At 38.5% G+C, this 12,617-nt stretch overlaps 1 protein-coding gene across 2 annotated transcripts in view; it reads right to left on the bottom strand.

Annotated features, from left to right (window-relative positions):
- Positions 1–12,617, bottom strand: part of tanc1a (tetratricopeptide repeat, ankyrin repeat and coiled-coil containing 1a) — a 175,321-nt gene that overhangs the window by 83,601 nt on the left and 79,103 nt on the right. For both annotated transcript variants that reach the window (XM_072261989.1, XM_072261990.1), the window contains 4 exons: positions 11,588–11,701; positions 6,132–6,262; positions 4,738–4,909; positions 1,398–1,649 (listed from right to left, as the gene is read on the bottom strand). In XM_072261989.1, the coding sequence (XP_072118090.1) occupies positions 1,398–1,649; positions 4,738–4,909; positions 6,132–6,262; positions 11,588–11,701 (669 nt within the window). The remainder of the gene's footprint in view (positions 1–1,397; positions 1,650–4,737; positions 4,910–6,131; positions 6,263–11,587; positions 11,702–12,617) is intronic.

Here is a 12,617-nt window from a genome sequence, read left to right as displayed (position 1 = left end):
TATCATCTAACATATTGTTTCTGCAGATTCACATATTATTCAAGACATACAGTTACATGCTTCACAGTAAAAAGCTTGCATTGAGCCTTATTGAAACTATGCAGGATGTCACAGTTAGGTCAGAATGGGAGTGCAATTGAGAATCTAAGCAGCAGACAACAGGAAGCACAGGACCAACTGTTTTGAAAAGCATCTGACTTCCATCCACAGGAGCTCATCTTGAACTTCCTGTGATTTCTTCTCATTGGTTCCTGAAAATAAATCAATTTTCTGGTAACTAGTAACCATTTACTACAGAGACTGAATCCTAATTAAATGATATAATGGAACATTTTCAACTGAATTTTCCTAATTATAAAATAATTATTTAAAAAGATTGTGATGTCAGGGCACACGTTAAACCAATAAATGTAACAAAAGGTTTCAAGACTTTTAATTTGCCTAAACAAGTTTTTTTTTACAGCATAATGTAGAATCTAAAGCAGGGATTCCTAACCATTTTTTTTATCCTGACGACCCCTACCATTAACTGAGGGGTCAGGTTGGAAACCCCTGAATTCTAAAGGGTACATGTTATAGAACAAAATTATAAAGAAATTATCACAATCTAGCAGCAATACTTGGAGGACATTAGAGTGAATCACAGATTTCAAAAATAACTGTGAACAGCAGAAAAGGAATGCGTTTTGGAGTAAAACACTAAAGACACTGAAAATCTCAACAGGGTCGGCCTCTTTAAGTCACGTTTCAGGTAGATGACCTTTCATCTGAATCTTGTTGTTTTGAGGTTGGCTTTAATGTGCATTATGGGAATAGAGCAAAACCAATTTTTCCTTCCCATCCTGAAAGTTAAACAAGCAGCAATACCGAAAACATTCATAGCTGTGTAGATCAACAAAAAAATCCACCACACATGCAGCATTTAAAAATCCAGTAACTACTCATGCATATTATCTCCAGTTTAAGTTTTCTGGAATGAGCTGATAGAACACCAAAATAAATAAGGAATAATAGTGTGTTAAATACAAAATGTCTTGAAATCGATAAATATTATTTTAATTTGGGATTATCATAAAATGCTTTAAAATTGAACATTCTCCAAATACTGTAAACATGATAAGAAATTGAAAGTCACTGTGGGTTTCTCTTCTTTAAGTATACAGGTCACAATCATATATTTCTGTAAAAAATGCAAAATAACAATTTCTTTATCACAATTCTAGGCATCAATTATGAAGGAAATCAAATTCATCATCTAAAACTGCTAATAGCTATCCCCAAGTCAGTGGTCTCACACAGAGTCATTATGCATTTTTTTATTTTATAGCTTCAACATCAATACCTCTTCCATACTTAATCTAAGGAAGAATTTTGCCTATGAATATAAATGAACATACCAGCAACTGAATTAGGTCGTGGCAGCAGATATGATGACGCAGACTGGTTCAAATAACCAGCAGAGCCATCTAAACTGGCTTCTATTTTAGACAGACTTAAGGCGGAACTGTGTGTGTCTTCTTCTACTTCAGGCAAGCTCCCCTCAAGTCTCAAGTTCTTTGTGATACCAAGCTGTAAACAGTTGCCTCCATCTTTGTTCCACTCCAGGCTAGAACCTTTTTCTTCATTTTCAGATGAGCTGGTGACTGTAGCTAGAAATTCAAGGAGATCAACAGTTAAAGATCCACTTCTTCCTGCAAAACGGTCACAGTAGATAGGGTCATAAAGAAAGCTTTTGACACATTGAGTATAGGAGTTGAAATTGTATAAGACATTGATGAGGCATAATTTGGAGTACTGTGTCCAGTTTTATTTATTTATTGAGATACAGCACAGAATAGGCCCTTTCAGCCTCGCTGCCCAACAATCCCTCCATTTAACCCTAGCCTAATTGAGGGAGAATTTACAATGACCAATAGCCTACCAACTGGTACATCTTCGAACTGTGGGAGGAAACTGGAGCACCCGGAGGAAACCCACATGGTCACAGGGAGAACATACAAAACTCCTTAAAGGCAGCGGTGGGAAATGAACCCAGGCTGCTGGATAACTGTAATGCATTGTCCTAACCACTATGCTACCCTGCTACCCACTTACAGGTACAACGTAAATAAGATTGAAAGAATGCTGAGAAAATTTTACTAGGATGTTGCTGGGACTTGAGGACCTGAGTTATAAGGAACAGGTTAGGACTTCATTCCCTAGAACTTAGAAGATTGAGAAGAGATTTAATAGAGCTATACAAGATTATGTGGGGTATAGATGCAGGCTTTTTGCACTGAGGTTGGGTGAAACTACAACTAGAGGTGAAAAATGAAAGGTTTAAAGGGAACATGAAGGGAAACTTCTTCACTCAGTGCGAGTATGGAATGAGCTGCCAGCACAAGTGGTGAATGTTGGTTCGATTTCAATATTTGAGAAAAATTTGGATAGGTACATGGATGGGAGGGGTATGGAGGGCTATAGCCCGGGTGCAGGTCAATGGGACTAAGCAGATTAACAGTTCAGCACAGATAAGATGGTCCAAAGGGCCTGCTTCTGTGCTTAGTGTTCAATGGCACTATCAATTTTCTTTAAATTAATTCTCAATAAGAGCTGCTATATATTATCCATCTCTATATCTCACATTCCTTCCAGAACCCAATGGATTTTAATCCAGTCGTTTCATGGATGCCTTTAATTCTACATTTATTTATTTAATTAACTAAACTTTCAGGTTCAAAGTCAAGTGCAAGCATAATTACACACGTATTATATGTGTTATAAATTCCATAAATTCTCTGTGTTCTTCTAAAGAATACTAAAACTACTTTCTTTCCAGATTTTATATGGATCCCCAAAATTAGCCTTTCACTTAGTATATCATTGGTTTCAGAATCAAAATGCTATCGGTATCAAATTTAGGTTCTTTTTTTTTTAAAAAGAGGATTGAGATAGAGGCGCAGTCAATGAACAACCTCTTCCGTTTCAACTGCCTGGTAGCAGGGGTGGCACAGTAGAGTAGTGGCACATGGCTTTATGGTAGAAGCTACCTGGGTTCAATTCCTGCCACTGCCTGTAAGGAGTTTGCACATTCTCCCTGTGACTACATTGGTTTCGTCTGGGTGCTCTGGTTTCCTCCCACAGTCCAAAGACCTACCAATTGGTAGGTTAATTGGTCATTGTAAATTATCCCGTGATTAGGCCAGGATTAAATCGGGGGGACTACTGGGCGGTATGGCTGTATCTCAATAAATAAACACAGATGTCAGTTAAACAGGTGCAAATATGCACTATAGTATACTCAAAAGGCCAAATGACACAGAATAAGTTAAGCAACAATAAGGTTTTTAAAAATATATAAACATTTGAACCAATGAAATAAATTTGGTAACAAATAATAATGTTTTACGATGCACCTTCAAAACAAAAACCAAGCAACCACCAAGAACACAAAACAAAAAAAGATGCTTGGGTCAACAATATTTTTAACTAGAGATATACAGATAGATTCTAGAATTAAGCTAATCAAATTCCGAAATTGAGAAACTAGTTTCGATAATGAATCTACTGAATTGCAGAACTGCTTGCCAATTGGAAGCAGCTAACTATCCTGATGGAATGGCTTTGACCTGCTCCTCAGAATTATGTTACTTCAACACTCAAGTTCAGACATAATTTGAAAGAGATTAAAAATGAAATAAAAATAAAAACAACAGAATTTTATAAAATGAAAAAAAATCTTGTTTAACTATTCTCTCTGTAGCTGTGTTCTCCCTTTGATTTCAATGGGGCTACAGTTCTTACGACAGATTAACCTGACATAGGCTCAATAGAAAGAATTTATAGTCCATTCACGAGAAAACGAGAAGTATGTGCTACCACCATATATCCTACAAGGGGTCCACCAGTACAGCACAGTAAACAGGGTTGGCACTTAACTGGAATAAAATTCAAAGGCAGTGGATCTGAGAGCTTTTAAGTGAAAGGAACTACCTCATTGTTCCTATCATATCCACCTATGCACATTTGCCAGCAGTCCTGAGGTAACCTGTGTATAATCTGAGATGTTCTCATCATCTCAAAAAATCTGCAAGGATAACATCAGAATCAGGTTTAATATCGCGAGCATATGTTGTGAAATGTGTTAAACCTGCGGCAGTATTACAATGCAATATGTGATAAATATAGGAAAAAATGAATTACAGTAAATATATATGTATATTAAATAGTTAAATAAAGATAAGCAGTGCAAAAAAAATAGTGAGATAGCATTTATGGGTTCAATGTTCATTTAGGAATTGGGTAGCAGAAAGAAAGAAGCTGCTCCTGACTCTTGAGTGTGTTCCTTCAGACTTCTGTACCTGGGTACTAGCAATGAGAGGAGGTATGTCCTGGGTGGTGGGGGCCTTTGATGTTGGAAGGGGCCTTTTCTGAGGCACCATTCCTTGAAGATGTCTTGGATACTACGGAGGCTAGTACCCATGATAGAGAGGACTCATTTTACAACTCTCTGCAGCTGACTTTGACCCTGTGCAGTAGCACTCCCTCCCCACTATTTCGCAACTTTTTTTGCACCTTAACTATTTAGTAATTATAAATTATTTGAATATTTCATGGTTGATTTGGAATATTTAGCTATCAGTAAAGCAAGTGATTATGAACTATAATTCTTATGAATTGACTAGGGAGTTACTGATCCATCTTTAGCTGAAAGAGGAAACAAATATTGAGAACATTTAAGGATATGCACTGTCTTACCTATAATGCCACTATCCTTGCTTTCCAATGTGGAGCTTAAACTGGTAATAGTTCCACAGGGACTGTTCTTTTTTTGAGGTGGTTTGCTGATAGAGCTATTCAGAGTTGAGCTTGGGCTGTCTGTGCCTGGAGATGCAGTACTGCTTGTTAGTGTTGAACACGGACTGATTCTCTGAACAGCAGTTGAAAACCATGAAGGATTTAAAACAGAAAGATTAATTCCATCAACACTTGTAGGACAAGAGTTTGATAACTATTCAAAAAATCCAAAGATTTTGCAGATGAAAATGTGAACTTTAAATTACTATTTTATATGAGGATAAAACAGGGATGAGCATGAGATGGCAAGAAAAGAAAGAGAAAGAGAGAGCGAGCTTAAAGATAGAAGAACAAAGGCACAACTAGCAGAGCTGGTGCTTCACAGATCCGGCAACACAGGCTCAATCCTGACTTCTGGTACTGTCTGCACGTTCTCCGGGATAGAAGCTGCGCATGCCAAGGTCGAATTTGCCAGTGAGAAAGGTTTGGTGTGGTGGAGATGTCAGTAGGGAGACTGCTTGGAGAATAGGTTACAGGAAATATCAGCCAGCAGAGACAATAGACTGAAATGGCTTCATAGTCATGGAGTTATAGAGTCATAAAACACTACAGCACAGAAACTGACCCTTTGGTGTATCTAGTCCATGCTGAACTGTTATTCTGACTAATCCCATCAACCTGCACCTGGACCATAGCCTTCCGTATCCCTTGCATCCATGCACTTACCCAAACTTCTCATAAGTGTTGAAATCTAACCCGCGTCCACCACATCTTCAGGCAGCTCGTTCCACACTCGCGTCACCCTCTGACTGAAGTTCTTCCTCATGTTCCCCTAAACATTTTACCATTCATCCTTAACCTATGACCTCTAGTTCTAGTCTTTCTTAACCTTACGGTTTACATTTACCCTATCTATACCCCTTAATAGTTTTGTTCATTTCTACCAGGTTTCCCCACATTCTCCTCTGGTGCAAGAAATAAAGTCCTAACCTATTCAATCTTTCCCTACAACTCAGGTCCTCAAATCCCACAACATCCTTGTAAATTTTCTCTGCATTCTTTCAATCTTTTTATTATCTTTCCTGTAGGTAGGTGACCACACTGCACAAAACACTCCTTCCGTCTATGTCATACAGAATTACGGAGTTAGGCAGACAGGTGGAGATGAAAGGACGAGGAGAGAGAGAGATTCAGTTGGACAGAGGTGGAATGATCAACATATTGCAATAAATCCTCAAAAAAATCAATTAACTTTCAAAATTCATATTTAATAGAGCTTATAAAATCTAACATATTTCATACAGGCAGGAATTATTCTAAGGTAATATCTGGTTTAGCGTATTTGATAAAAATACCATTTTTTCATTCTTTTCTTCTACGGGCAGACGAGCAGTACTTGGAATCCCTTCACCCAATAGAAACCCCAATCTTGTCATCAGTTCTTGAGCAGCAGGGGAAGAGCCTCGTTCATTACCTTTCTGTGACTCTGTTAAAAATAAATTATTCAGCATGCTGCAACTGAAGTTCTACCTGGTTATGTCAATTATAGTTGTGCAATAAGCATACGGACCATTTAGAGAAATTTGGTCCCAGATTACACAGGATACATTTTTTCATCTGACTTTTCAATATTCATTCACAGTAAGTTCACCATGCATCTTAGGTTTCAAACCAATTTTAACAATGCAGTTCCTGGAAAGTTAACACAAAAGCAGGAAATGCTTAAACATGAAGTCAAACACCATCTGTCAAAAGATCACCAAACCTTTTAAAGGGAGATGCTTTATCAAAAGTAGTTTGCGGTTAATTCAATGTAACTGGCCACACACCAAGAATAAAGCTACTCTAGATGGTCTGACTTAAGCTAATTATCAAAACAAAGCTGTATTTATTTTAACATACAAAAATTTATCACAGTTACTGAACCTAGACAATAAAATGCTCACACAAAGCAGCATCTCTAAATAAAAAGTGAGTGCAGGAGAGTAAGCAGACTTCAAAGGTTAAAGTAAAATCAAAACTATATTTGCAGAAACTGGTATACAAGTACAGTGGTGTAGGGCGGGAAGCATGAGAGTGGTGTAGGGTGACTATGCCCATCTTCTCATGGATGCAAGGAGTATTCTGTTTTACTAGTTCAACTCAGTTCTTCAGCTCCTTTTCTTAAAAGCTGATATTTCTATTGTTCCTGCTCCAGCTCAGTTTCTATTGTTCCATTACCTTTAAGTGGCCCACATGTCTGCATTAAACATGATGCATTAAACACAATTTCTTCTGCCTGTGCACGATCCATACCCATCCATTTCCTGCATATTCACATCTTTATCCAACACCCTCTTAAATGTTGCTTTTGTATTTGCTCCCACCATACCCCAACAGCCTATTCCAAGCATCTACCATTCTCTGTGTAAAAAAATTTCCCTCTCTGAACTTAAGTGCACGTCGTCTGGTACTTGACCTTTCTACCCTGGGAAAAAGATTCTGACTATCAACCCTATCTATGCCTGTCATAATTTTAGAAACATCTATTAGGTCTTTCCTCAGCCTCTGGCACTCAAGAGAAAACAACCCAAGTTTGTCCAACCTCCACATATAGCTCACGCCCTCTAAATCCAGACAACATCCTGGCAAACCTCTTCAACAGTCTTTCCGAAGTCTCCACATCCTTCCTGTAATGGGGCAACCAGAATTGCACTCAATAATCCAAATGTGGCCCAATACAACTGCAATATCATTTCCTTTTCTCTTATACTCAGTGCCCCAACCAATGAAGGCAAGCATACCACATACATTCTTTACCACCCTATCAACCAGAATGGCTGCTTTCAGGGCGTTTTGCATTTGGACCCCAGATTCCCATAAGGTTAATCCTCAAAACCTTCCTTCCTCGACTCCTTCATTTTCATTTCCGCTTCCGAGGAAAGACTAATGACTATAGGGTTCGGTCTAAAACCAGTGTATTATGCCTCACAACAGGAATTCTGCAGATGCTGGAAATTCAAGCAACACATATCAAAGTTGCTGGTGAACGCAGCAGGCCAGGCAGCATCTCTAGGAAGAGGTGCAGTCGACGTTTCAGGCCGAGACCCTTCGTCAGGACGTCAGTATTATGCCTCAATGAGGGAGACTACAACGGGATGAGGGAGGAGTTGGATAGGGTAGACACAGGCTATATGGTGGGATAGTTGGTGAACAGTGGAAGGCTTTCAAAGAGATTTTTCACGGTGCTCAACAAAAGTATATTCCAGTTAAAAGCAAGGACAGTAAGTGTGCAGAGAGCCAGCCATAGATAACTAAGGAAAGCTGCAAACTAAAAGCTCATGAATACAAAGTCACCAAGAGTAGTGGGAAACTGGAAGATTGGGAAAACTTTAAAAAGCAACAAAGAACGACTAAGTGAGCAATAAAGAAAGAGTAGATTATAAAACAAACTAGCACAAAATATAAAAATGGATAGCAAAAGTTTTTATAATTATATAAAGCAGAACAGGGTGGCCAAAGTGAACATAGGTCCCTTGGAGGACGAGAAGGGGGAATTGATATTGGGTGATGAGGAAATGGCCAAGGCCTTGAATGACAATTCTGTGTCAGTTTTCACGGTGGAGGACACGCCTAACATGCTGAAGAGAGATGATATGGATACGATGGGAGGTGAGGGCCTTAACAATATCATCACTAAAGAGATAGTGCTGAGCAAACTTGTGGGCCTAAAGATAGACAAGGCCCCTGGTCCTGATGGAATGCATCCCAGGGTACTGAAAGAAATGGCAGAGGTTATAGTTGAGGTTTTGGTGATAATTTATCAAAATTCTCCGGACTGTGGGCACGTCCCGGCAAATCGGAAGAAAGCAAACGTCACGCCACTGTCAAAAAAAGGATATAGGCATAAAGTAGGTAACAACAGGCCAGATAGCTTAACACCTGTAGTTAGGAAAATGCTGGAAGCTATCATTAAAGAAGAAATACCAAAGCATCTGGAAAGAAATGGCATCAGGTAGCATGGATTCAGCATAGGCAGGTCCTGTTTGACAAACTACTGGAGTTCTTTGAGGATATAACGAGTGCAGTGGATAGAGGGGAACAGACGGACGTTATTGGATTTCCAGAAGGCGTTTGATAAGGTGCTACATAAAAGACTTGTCCATAAGATAAGGGTGCATAGAGTTTGGGGTAATGTATTAGTACGGATAGAGAATTAGTTAACCAATAAAAAGCAGAGAGTTGGGATACATGGGTGTTTCTCTGATTGGCAATCAGTGGTGAGCGGTGTGTCACAGGGGTCGGTGCTGGGCCTGCAACTATTCACAATATACATTAACAATATGGAAGAGGAGACTGAGTGTAGTGTATCTAAGTTTGCTGATAACACTAAATTGAGTGGGAAAGCAAATTGTGCAGAAGATTCAGAGAGCCTGCAGAGAGAGACAGATAGGTTAAGCGAGTGGCAAGGATCTGGCAGATGGAATACAATGTTGGTAAATGCGAGGTCATCCACTTTCGAAGGAAAAATGGAAGATCAGACTATTATTTAAATAGTAAAAGATTGCACCATGCTGCTGTGCAGAAGGACTTGGGAGTGTTTGTTCATGAATTGCAAAAGGTTGTTTGCAGAAAGGCTATCAAGAAGGCAAATGGAATATTAGCCCTCATTGCTAGAGGGATTGAATTTAAGAGCAGCGACATTTATGCTGCAATTGTACAGGGTACTGGTGAGGCCACACCTGGAGTACTGCATGCAGTTCTCGTCTCCTTATTTGAGGAAGGATATTCCGGCTTTGGAGATGGTGCAGAAGAGGTTCACCAGGTTGATTCCAGAGATAAGGAGGTTAGACTATGAGAAGAGATTGAGTAGCCTGGGACTGTACTTGCTGGAATTCAGAAGAATGAGAGGAGATCTTAGAGAAACATATAAAATTATGAAAGAGATAGATAGGATAGAGGTAGGAAGGTCATTTCTACTTGTAGTTGAGACTAGAACTCGGGGACATAGCCTCAAGATTCGTGGGAATAAATTTAGGATGGAGATGAGGAGGAATTGTTTTTCCCAAAGAGTGATGAATCTGTGGAATTCTCTTCCCAATGAAACAGTGGAGGCTACCTCAGTAAATATATTTAAGACAAGATTGGATAGATTTTTGCACAGTAAGGGGAAAGGCAGGTAGGTGGAGATGAGTCCATGGTCAGATAAGCCACTATTTTATTGAATGGCAGAGCAGGCTCGACAGACCAGATGGCTTGCTCTTATTTCTTATGTTCTTACAAGATTACAGGTGCTTATGCCTATATTGACTATACTTTCTCACTCTACTTTCAGAGAGATTTGATTCTATTCTCAAAAAATTTACTGTCTGCATCACATCTGTTCCTTTTCCATGTGCCATTTTCCATGCTTTCAATGTCTTATTCCCATCCACCATAGATGAACAGGTCCGTTACCATGGCAATTCTATCCCCATATTTCTACTGTCGCCTTTCCTCCTCTCCAGATCATAATAGGTTCTTGTTCAACAAATCTTCTATTATTTAAAAATTTCCAACATGATGACACCAAACATATCTGCTATTTTTCTGTCCTCCAGCAACAGATTTCTGAATATTCCTTGAAACCATGAACATTATTTCAGTGTTTCTCTTTTACACTTTTTGTTTTATTTTGATGTCTTGCATTGTACTGCTACCACAAACACAACAAATTTCACAATATATGTAAGTGAAAATAAACCTGATTCCTTTCAGCATTGCAAAAGTGGTGGACATTGAAGGAGAAAATGGCATACCCACTGTTGCCTTTCTATGTAATGCAGCAAAGAAAAACACAAAACTTGCTTTTTAACTTCCTCTTTTCCCATAGCATTTTACTTCCTAGTATTGATTGTTCAAAAAACAACAGGTAAACTAACTGAAGGCTGGGTGATAGCTTTGAGGACCACTTGGTCTACAAGCATGACACAAAATTCCCAGTCCCGTCTATTTAATTATTATTCCACGTCCAATTCTCAGCTTCTCAGATTGCGCCCTGTTATAATGTTCCAATCAAAGTTTTAAGCAAAATCAAGGAAAAAAACAACTTATCTTTCAATTAGGCATATGGTTGCTTTCCAGATTCAAAAACAAGTTCAATAATTTCAAATAATAAACTTTCCAGTGTTTTCTAACCTTAATTTAGATATCCAAAAGACTGTTTTATCTTTTCATGTCAGGAAATCATTCTACACAACTATTAACCAAATCAATGTTTCTAAAGTTTCCGATTACACCATCTTTCATCTTTCTCATTTAATTTCTCCTGTCATTGACTTTTCCCCTTTTTTTAATCTTTGACATATTGTTTAAACATTCATCTCTAATCTTTCCGAGGTTCGATGAAAGGTTATGACATGCTGAGTATTTCCAGTTGTTGCCTTAAAATAAGACTCCAGAAAAAGACAAGATGGTTACAGTTGAATCACAAACCATCAGGATGTGTGATACACTTCGAGCTTTCTAGACATTTTATGATTCTCTTGCAAATGTTTAGAATTTCCGAACAAAATATTTGTTTAATTTCACAGATAAAGAAAGGTTCAAATGAAATGGGTCAGGCAATAACTAACAAATTTGATAACCATGTTGCTTTACTAATGCTCACATTAAGTGCATTGTACAAAAATTGTATAGAATGGAAAAACAATGCTGCTGTAATTAATGCTTCAGGTACCTGCAACCTACCCACCCGTCACCACCATCCTACCATTTGTGCCTTTACACTACAGCAGTGTCAATAATTTTAAGACTGCTGAAAGAGGGTAATAGTTTTAAAAGGTATAATTACCATTATGTACAAACTGGGAATGGTCCTTTTTCTCTGCCAATTTGGTCAAAGCAGAGGCAATTGTATCTCCCGGTATCTTTGGGCTTTCTACATATTTCAGCTTCCTGACTGGACCTGTACGAAAGAAAATCAAAAGAAATGTAAACCATATCACCAAGTCAAAGCAATGACAGCGTGGGTATCATTAGAATAAAACAGTTTAAAACACAGTTTATTTTATTCTTGTTATTCATTTATTAAGTTAACTTTCCTTGCTGGTTTTAAGGACGTTGAACTAACTTGATGCCCTATCATATCAGTGCCTCTTTTCTTTCATCCCATCAAGCATCAATCATAAATCAGTAATAACATTCTCACATGAGAGTTTAATTCAAACTCCATTTCAGAAAATTGAGAATCACAGAAGGAAGCCATCTATACCCATTCTCTGAGAAGCACTCTCATTGAAAAAATCTATCCAATTATTTCCATTCCCCTGCTTCTTATCCAAAGCCCTGAAATATTTTTCTACTTCAAGTATTTAACTACATGTTATATTACTGAATCTACCTTCAAGCATTTGAGATCTCAATGGTCTGATGTCTGTTTTCAAGGTGGTTTGACGATGCATCATGTGGTGGTTTCGATGAGATGATTGACAAAATATGGGGATTGAGACCTAGGGTTTGATGGATGAAGGAATTTGAGTGGTCGCTGGCGATGTTCGAGTTGTCTGCAGGGAGAATCACCATTTGGAAGAGGTAGTGGAGGGGATCTTCACACTGCGAGTTTGATAACTACCAGCCAGATATTGAACACCAATGTGGTCAAAGTCCAAACTTTAAATACTTCTGCACAGTACTGTATTATGTTAAACTGTCTCCCAAGGGTTCCTTTACCCTAAGCTCCCTAATCAAAGCTGGCTCATTACACAACACCCACTCCAGAATTGCCTTTCCCCTAGTAGGCTCAACCAGAAGCTGCTTTAAAAAGCCATCCTATAGGTATTCTATAACTTCCATCTCTTTTGATCCAGCACCATCCTGACTTT

This window comes from Mobula birostris, chromosome 6 (genome assembly GCF_030028105.1).
Source record: "Mobula birostris isolate sMobBir1 chromosome 6, sMobBir1.hap1, whole genome shotgun sequence".
Taxonomy (NCBI): Eukaryota; Metazoa; Chordata; class Chondrichthyes; order Myliobatiformes; family Myliobatidae; genus Mobula; species Mobula birostris.
Note: the sequence above shows the minus strand (reverse complement) of the source record. Positions and strands in the feature narration are given on the sequence as shown.